Source organism: Lipophrys pholis, assembly GCF_963383615.2.
Source record: "Lipophrys pholis genome assembly, chromosome: 17".
NCBI lineage: Eukaryota > Metazoa > Chordata > Actinopteri > Blenniiformes > Blenniidae > Lipophrys > Lipophrys pholis.
The window spans coordinates 1,990,605-2,000,002 of record NC_137643.1 but is presented as its reverse complement, the minus strand read 5'-3'; the positions used below and the strand labels follow the sequence as shown (position 1 = coordinate 2,000,002).

At 42.1% G+C, this 9,398-nt stretch overlaps 1 protein-coding gene across 2 annotated transcripts; it reads right to left on the bottom strand.

Moving 5' to 3' along the window:
- Positions 1 to 1,911: 1,911 nt before the first annotated feature.
- Positions 1,912 to 6,555, bottom strand: LOC308122505 (uncharacterized protein). 2 transcript variants are annotated; one of them, XM_080484333.1, is made up of 2 exons: positions 6,208 to 6,555; positions 1,912 to 4,176 (listed from the first exon to the last, which is right to left on the bottom strand). In XM_080484333.1, exon 2 carries the CDS (start codon positions 4,170 to 4,172, stop codon positions 2,379 to 2,381), a length of 1,794 nt encoding a protein of 597 aa, XP_080340459.1. In that variant the 5' UTR covers positions 4,173 to 4,176; positions 6,208 to 6,555; the 3' UTR covers positions 1,912 to 2,378. The 2 variants fall into 2 exon arrangements, with proteins under 2 accessions (XP_080340459.1, XP_080340458.1); XM_080484332.1 differs by having other exon boundaries at positions 2,075 to 4,176; positions 6,340 to 6,555.
- Positions 6,556 to 9,398: the final 2,843 nt, after the last annotated feature.

Sequence of the window (9,398 nt, the reverse complement as noted above, 5' to 3'; positions counted from 1 at the left end):
TCTAGAAAAAGTTAAACGGCCAAATTACCAACTTATTCTGTATAAATAAAATACAATCGTTTATAAAAGTTTGCAATAGTTTACAAAACATTATTTCATTAAATGTAATGGTTCGACTATTATATGCTGAGATTAAAATGATATTTGTTTGTGCATTTATTAATTTGTCAACAGTTTTCACGTTTGGGAGTTTAATAAACCCGGAGCAGAGAAGTATTTCTCAAATCTGTGTAACATAATAAAAAAAAATACAAAATGCTTGAAGCTATTGCTTGGAGTTTGTCACAACTTAAGATACCATGACTTGTCATCTGTCTTCTCCCTGGCAAAGCGTCTTCTATTTCCAGTCAGTGGAAACCAAAAATATTATTAAAATATTGTCCGTATGGAACTAGTGCGAACACAATATGTTCGATATGTTATGAATCCATCTGTTAAAGTTAACATGGGAAAAATGAAAAATTTAGTTGTTGATGTACATCTCTAATACGTTGTCAATACCAACAGTCGTATTTCCAGCATTTAAATTTCTCAGAAAAATCACAGGTTTGTTGACATTTTACCGTCACAGAAACTCCAGAACTTTCCTGAGTCATGGTGCTGACGACCCCGTGAGGACTAAGACCCTGTTTACGAAGCGTTTTCAAAAAGTTGTTTTCGGAGGCTCTGAGCACCGTTGTTGTGTAAACGGACACGAAAAATGTAACACAAGTTCTGCATTTTCACCTGAAAATGTTGATGCGTAAACACTGCCTCACGCGAGAAAGCAGAGATTGAATAGATGGCTGTGTCTCTCAAACCTTTCAAATCTCCTCGTGTTTCAATGAGAAAACACCATGAATCAATAGTTCCAAACTTTTGGTGTGGGACTCCCTTGGGCAGGAGCGAGAGATCTGGGACTTTTCCTGCTCTTTGATTTGTAAAATTAGATTTACACGGTTCAAAAAAGACTTGAATTTAGAGCACACCTGTGAGACGGCCCAATGTTTTTTAAAATTTTGAAGGATCCCACTAATGCATGTGGCTGGAAACGCGTCTTCACTGTAACGATTTGGCGAATCGGGGATCAGAAACGGGGTCTTGAAGCCTTTCTTGGAGGCAATCTGGACTCTTTCCAGGTGTAAAAATCTCCAGGTAAACGGTGATTATTCACTGTCCCACTTAACTGTAGCTGGTTGAAACTCGCACCGTGAGCAATCGGTGATGTCGTGCACCCGACATGGTGTGACTAAACCACGAAAAGGACAACTTCCAAACCAACCGACGCACCGCCATCTGTCACAAACAACATACATCACGAGCGCGGCCCTCTTCCGTCTGCAAAATGATATACGCCACTTCTCTAATTGCCGCCCACACATCTGTTATCATAGCTGGTGAAATCCCCGTGCGGCGCAGACGACAGGCGACAGGGAAAACTGGTGCCGGCGGTCGTAGATTTACGCAGCGATTCGGCGGAGAATGCCGTCTCAGATTTAGTGCAGGTCTGCTGCTTTCCAGGCACAGACACCTCCAGCACTCCTATTGAGATTAATAATGGCAGTATTTACAATCCCCCCTCGGAGCGGCGAGGCCAGCCTCTGCCACCCTACCCAGGGCCAACGCTCTGCACACATCGCCTGTGAGATATGAAATATAAGAATGCGTTGTTTCGTGATATTATCACAAAATTAAACATTAAGGAGTTCTTGCTTCAGCTCATTTAAATCCAATATATTTGGGTTATGGACATAATTGGTGACTATAGGCCAACAACCTGAGGTATGGCTAGCTTAGCATAGACACAGGAAACATGGAGTCACAGTTTGGTTTGATAAACACCAGCTGGGTGCATACATCTGCGCTTTCAGATATTACAGTATACTATAATATTTTACTTAAGCGGCAGACGAGCATTGATAAAAGCTACTTAACCAGCAGACACTTGTGTTTTATTGCCAAAGCGATGCTGCCAACTGACTTCCAGTTTGATACTTGAAAGAGGAAGTCGGGCAGGTCGGTCCTTATAACAGACTGTCTTCATGGTATCCATGATCATAAACAATCAATTCATATAGAAATGCACCAATTGTTTAAGTCAATAAATACATTTTTATTTAGAGTCTGTAAACACTGGTTAGTTGACCATCAAGTCATGTGAGTAAAAAATGTATACACAAAACCATAATAAAAAAACTTGTCTTCATTGTATATTATATAATATGTGACTGAAACACAGAAAGGCGTCAATTACTTTTCTTTTGGTGTATTTTTGTATGATCTCAGCTTTAAAATTTAGGAGAGGAATATAAAGAGAGCGTATTCAGAGCTGAGAAAACCCAGAAAACAAAACAATCCTTTTAAATGCATGTGTCAGGAAGTTGTATAACTGAAGGCAGCTACTGGGTCTCGGATTGAAATAAGACTTTCCTCTCGTCCTCGTTCCTCAGTGGAGGGTCTTCGCTGTCGCTCGGCTCAAGAAGGTTAAGATTCGTCTGGACGGCGACCAGTTTCGGTACGTTTTCCGGTGAGAGGCCGCCTTGAGCCTTGGCTTCCTGCAGCAGCGACCACAGACGCTGGCAGGCGCCGGTGGTTGGTGGGATCTGGAGGATGGAGGAGGCCACGGAGGACAGAGGCTCCGAGGAGCAGAGGCCTTTCCACCAGGTGGACGGGTTCAGGTGCTGGCAGGAGCTCCAGATCCCCGCCCCCTTCCACAATCCCTCCTTAGCTGAGAACCTGGCGAAGCTGGCCAGCACTTTGCCCGCGTCCAGGTTCAGGTGGTGCGCCAGGCTGGAGATCACGTAATAGGCGCCGTTGATCTCCTCCCCGGAGAGCGTCTGCTGCCCGACATGCTTCGGGTCGAGCATGTACGCCGCCGCGTGGACGGGCTTCACGCAGCCCTCCTGGCAGCGGTCCAACGACGCCATGACGGCTTTCTGTTCGCCGCCGTGCAGTATGGACGCCGACAGGGAGGCTTCCAGGACGTATCGCAACTGACTGAACATGTCGACGATGCCGGAGAGCACGGCGTCGTCTCTCTTTATGGAGTCGATGTAGTGTCCGATGAGGTGCAGCAGGTTACGGGTGCTGCTCAGGTTTACCCAGAACGCCGCGTCCTGCAGAATGGCCCCAATAGATTCTTCCACATCCAGTGAAGGCGAGACGGCCATCTCTTGTAAGGTGTTCTGCCCCTCCAGGAGGCTGCTCAACATGTTGACCACCCCGGTCCAGTCCGAACCAGAAGGCAAGCTCAGCGTTGTCTCTTTTGACGAGTGATTTTTGATTTTTGTCGTTTGCCACAGGTTAAAAGTCTCTGATAACTGTTTGCTTCCACTAACACATCTCACCACCTGCTCGGCCCTCCTGCACAGCGACTTAATGGACGGCTGCGCGGACACGTCGTCAAAGAGACGCTGGACGCTCTGCGCCGTGCAGCCGAAAGCTGAAATGTGAGGGAAAGATTCTTTTACTTGAGCCCAGGCTGCCGACATTTCCGGAGCGTCGTCGGTGATGACGGCAAAGACCTTCTGTGGCCCGACCTCGTTTATGACGCCTTTCAGTTCCTCCGCGATGAATGTGCTGGTGTACGTCTGCGCCGCTACCTTCGTACATTTGTAAAACAGCGGCACGGGCGTAGCGACCGCGTAAACCACGGCTCGGGTTCGTCCTGCGTGGGACCAGCCGCTGCAGACGACGGTGACGCAGTCGGCCTTCCCGATGGCCTCGTGGACGTGGCTTTGCACTCTGTCGTACTCGCAGTCCAACAGGTGAGAGGACAGCGCCTCGCTGGTGGGCGGGCAGTACGCCGGCCGCAGCACGCTGAAGAAGCGTTTCCAGTAAACATTGTTTGTGAGAGCGAGAGGGGAGGAAGTGGCGTACACGGCCCTGGCGAGGCACTCGTCAGCGAACGCCTGGCTGCGCTGATCCACCGAGTCGATGAGGAACTGTCCCCCCGGAGTGGCGGATGTTCGGAAAGAGAAAGAGGGAGCGGGGATGGAGGCGGAGGAGCTGCCGTTCGGTCCCGGGGACCGCTGCAGGACTACGGAGTACTCCTTGCATTTGTCCAAGTGCATCTGCATCTTCGTGGCGTTCTTGGTGTACGTCTTGGAGCAGTAGCTGCACATGAAGGTCTCCCTCCCATCTTTAATGGCCGGCGTGAAATGCCTCCAAACACCGGACTGCAGCCGAGGCATCGTCCTGGAGGAGAGCAACGAAGGAACAACAAGAGAAATATTCAATTCTTAGAGGCACAAAAACACAAACTGACGTATCCAAACCATTTTCATCAGTAAAAGTCCAACCAGGAATTTATCTTTTGTTTGTTTTCAGATCAGAATATTAGGCTCATAATAACGACTCTGAATTGTTTGAAAAAAATTGTTTTAATTATTCTCCTTCCTTTTAAAAAGGCTTATAGATTCTTCTTCTGATTGATTGTATTTGTAGAAATAAGCTGCTTTTGTCATTTAAAGTAGTTTTTTTCTTTAAATTCACAGCTTTTAGGATGTCACTATCACATCGCGACAGGAAACTCAAAGTTAATAAGAAAATTCACCATACAGTTTATTCAGGACGGTCACTCTTTGGTTCATTTATGACAAATTGGAACAAGACATTGACGATGATATGAGTGGACACATCTGGGATACCACTCAGAAACACAACCACAATGAGATTAAAAAAGTCTTTATCTGAGAGAAGCAGCTTCATTTGACACGTCCAACCCCGGACCAGCAGGCTCACGCTCACATCATCATAAAATAAAAAACATTATTATGAGTCATTTGAGGTAGCACTCACACGGAATGATGCTTATCAAGTCATATTTGTGCATTTACCATTAGAATAAAGAAATATTTCCCAATTTAATATAAACTTTCAGTGTCTATTTGAGTTCCTCTGCAGTTCAGTGAAACCTGCACTGCAGACTTATTCAGATTTGATTAGATTTTTTAAGCCTTTTCTGTAACAACCAAACATGAGGCTTCCACACTTGAGGTTATTTTTCTTATGTTGCGTTGAGTGACATATAAATGGCTTCCCCGAGCCCTCAGAAACTTCCCTCCCTCTCAGTGGGAAGTCCCACATTTGACAGGGATCAGGTGTAGTTTCCCTAATCTGAGGTAGAAATTTCCAGACATTCCTATTATTCATAAAGCATTCCAGAAGGTACACACATCCTCATGTGCACAGATAGATCCCTGTTTGATTTTGATTCCCGACTGAAGCACAAAGACAACTCTCCAGACTTAGGGTTGCAAAGGGGTGGGAAATAATCCCGGGAAATTAGGCTGGGGATTTGGGGATATATTAATAGTAATCTGTTATGTTTTGTCCACATCTGCATTATGATGCATCGTTGAACCGATTAAATTCAACATCCTTACATATGTGATATTTGAGTTTCATATTAGTGATACATACATTTGTTAAATTCATTACCACATAATATCATCAAAACTCAAACGTGTGGCTTTAATAGTCTCTTGCTGTGGGTGGTCCAGGATTGTAGACATGTGCATGTGATTGAGGAATGTCATATATTCAACTGTACTTGCATGAAACCTAGTTGTTTTAGAAAAGGTTATATTATTTTAAGTTCCCTGTTAGAAGAGCCAAATTTCAATTTCGTAAATTCCTGCTAAATTCTTATTTATTCCCATGGAAAGTTTCCCCCCAAAAAAATCCCCGGAATTTTGTAACTCTGCTCTGATTTGTGCCAAATGTGTTGTCAGGTATGATCAGAATGTCTGTAGGACAGCGGGAGAGCTTCAGACAGAGATTACATTAACAACACGAGTGAAACTTTAAATCTACTTTTACAACTCTGTCTGAGGACAATCTCAATCTGCAGGATTACTAAATTAACTGAACATCAATTGAACACGTTTTGTTTGTTCTATTTTTTATCTCATTTAAAAAAAAAATTCTGATGAAAGCTGATCTGGTCTATTTATGCCTGTTGTGGTTCATTCCAGTTATTTTGTTCCATTATTAAAAGCTACTCATTTAAATGTTGTCTTTTCCTGCTGTTTATTTCGGTCAAACCACATATGCTATAAAAAATAAAGAACACGTGTTACTAATGTCAAGATTCACTTTTAATCCGTGCAGGATTAAAACGTGCAAAACAATTAATAATTGTATTATAATTGAATTATAGATGATTCAATGCACTAAAGCACAACATGTAAAGAAAGTATTACGCAAAAAGTAACATCCACACACCTCTATATGCAGACTATTCCACCTTAGCAGGAGTTTGGGGGCACATTGACAGTCGTTAGATGCTCAAGGTCGAAAAGAAGAGATTTATAAAACTAAAGTTTCAGGAACATTTGGTTAGCTGCTGTGGCTAACCTGGTTAGCATCCAGAGGCATTCCCGCTGAACGCGGAAAGCGCCGATCGATCCGGGACACTGACCGGACAAACACACCGGTTCTCCACTGGACGTGGCCGATTCTTGTCTAATTCTGGGATCGTTTCATAAATATGAGCGCAACCTGTGAAGTTTGAACGCATTGTTCACCTTTGTTTACTTGCTGGTACTTCCTGAAACCGAAACCTTTGAGTACGGAAACTCGGGAGGGCCACGCGACGGACGCGAAGGTTAAAAATACATCAAACTTTTAATATTTACATGGACCGTTACGTTACTGTACATTACTTTAATGATCCCACACGAAAATTCTCTGTCTTGTTGCTCCACACAGAGTGCAACATATAATAAACAGAATAGAAGTTAAAATATTAATGAGACAGAATAAAGTAAAATAAGTAGTATTCAATATTAATAAATGCAGGGCTAAGCAGAGTCTGCTTAGCCCTGCATTTATTAATATTTAATAAATATTAATAAATGCAGGGCTAAGCAGAGTCTGATATAAGCACAAATAAATGGAATTAACAGAAAAATACAACAAACACTATTTACAAGGTAGTGTATATGTATATAGTGTAGAATAAAGCTTTAATTATTCCCCTGTGTTAAGAATTAATATTTTAACTGTTTCAATGAGATTATTGCTTTCCTGCACAATAATAAGGATTCATTTATTTTTTTTAATGAATACACTTTTATTGCCTCTTATAGACACTTTCTTTTCTTTTTAATTCCTAAGAGTTTACTTTTTTACTTGATTTCATCTGTAAAAAATATTCATCTGTCTTCTACTATCTAATCCTGTGCAGGATCACTGGTCACAGTTTACTATAGGCAGGAGCAGGACACATGCTGGACAGGTATCCAGTCCATCACAGGGCAAACACTCACACACATTCCCACCGAGGGGCAATTCAGGGTCACCGATTCCCCTCACATTCTGGTTTTTTGAGTGTGGGAGGAAAACCAGAGTACCCTGAGGAACCCCACACACACACACGCGGAGAGAACATGCAAACCCCATACATAAAGGTCCGGCCAGTATTTGAACCCACAAACGTTTTGCTGTGAGGTGAGGGCAGTAAAAATATATTTATTTCAAATATTTTGCACGTATCAAATCAAACCTTGTGTTATTGAAATGTGTAAAATCATTGCTAACACGTTATAGAAGATCTGAAAAGGAAATGTAAAGCGTGTGCTAAAGATTTGTTCAGAATTAATCTCCCAGACATGCTCAGCAGCCAAACTCAGTTCATGTCTTTTCTTTTCTTTTCTTTTTTTTTAACGCTCCTTTGTCCTCTCTCCTTTTTTTTTCTCCCCCCATTCAAGGTTAATAACATTTTAAAGGTCCCGAAATGGCTTGGCAGTAAATGCCGAGCACTCAAAATTGGACTCTGATAAGAAAATAAAGGGAGGAAATGGCTTTCAAAAATGATATGAACTTGATGGCTTTGTCATTAAATGCACTGTTGGCTCAAATGAAGATTCTCCTGGTGTTAACATGCAGGTGGGGAGAAGCAGAGAGCAAATTAACGAGATTAATTATGCCGGAACCAGAACTGTGAGGAGTGTATTCTGATGATGCTTTACATATTAAACATATTCCTGACATTCTCTTATTAGGAACAAAATGTGCGATTTGGAGTCATGAGGAGTTTTTAAAACATCATGGTCAGAGTTTTATGATTTATACATGTGAAATTACTAAAGTTGGCTTTTTCTCCTTATAATAAAAACACTTCCAGACCATTACAATCTGGAAATGTGATCCAGAGGCAAAAAAAACACATTTCTGCCTGATCAAATTTGGATATTTGACTTTTAAATGTCTGGTAAATCCTTAGTTAAGTCTGCATCTGTTGAGGAAAGTCTTTGGTTCATTAAGAGTTCATTAGATTTGAATCATTAGATGTTAATGTGAACGTGTGTCTACACAACAAACAACAACTCGTGCTTGTGTCTCCCTCTAATAGGAAATACTGTACATTCTTCATTTATAGTCTGTGGACATCATAAGTGTTAGACTCAAAGTTCTTCTTTAAGAATTGTCACCATTACAATGAACTGAGATTCCAAAATGTATTTTATTGAACTAAAATATTCCCTCAACTTATCAGTTTTTCATGTTTTCTTAAACACATAAGATGAATACTGTAAATGTTTGAGATCAAAATTCTTTACGCGGTCTTTACATATAGTCTGCAACTTCTGATTTCACACGACAGAATATTTCATAATTTTAATTAGTTTCACCCTCCTTTCTGTAAATAAGGATTTCTTTGTGAAAAATGCAAATAAATGTCATGTTGAGAAATAGTAAAGGGCCTCCTGACCTGCAGACCTGCACCACGCTATGGAAACCAACCTACATGAATCCTAAGAGAAAAATAGAGTCAGAAACGTGTTTAATATCTCACTAAACTGCTTATAATTCCCGTCTCAGCATATTTAATTGTTCTTCATCCAATTCATCAACTACCTGAGCAACACACACACACATATAGGGAGCACATGCAAATTCTACACTAAAATGCTCTGACGGTGTGACGGAGGAACACCAACATGTTAAATTAATTAAATTATAAGTAGAAAACCTCCAATTTTCCAACATCACCTGTTTAAGTTTGAGTTTTCACCAACATGTGATTTTACTCCTGACGGACTCGTGTGCACCTGTTGTTTGTCTCCGTGTCGGCAATAAAGTTAACTGCAGATCTCGGAGCTTGTAAATTCATGTTTTTTCTTCTCTTGGCACGGCACTGTCATATTAAGCGAGCCGGTCTTTCGGGGGCCGCTTCCACTGTGGGTGATAACGCTCTCCGCTAATTTGCTGTAAGACTCAATGACAGTGATTATCTGTTACTCAGGGTGACATTTGGAGAGATGTGGCTGTCATTAGAGACATTTCTGGAGTTTCTACAGTGTCCAGGTCCGTGTGGAACGGCGAGCGCAGCCAAAGCAAACTAACTGCGTCTAATTTTGGGGGCCGTCCAAGCCGGTAATGTCAGGTCGAATCGCAGCGTTCTTCAGAGG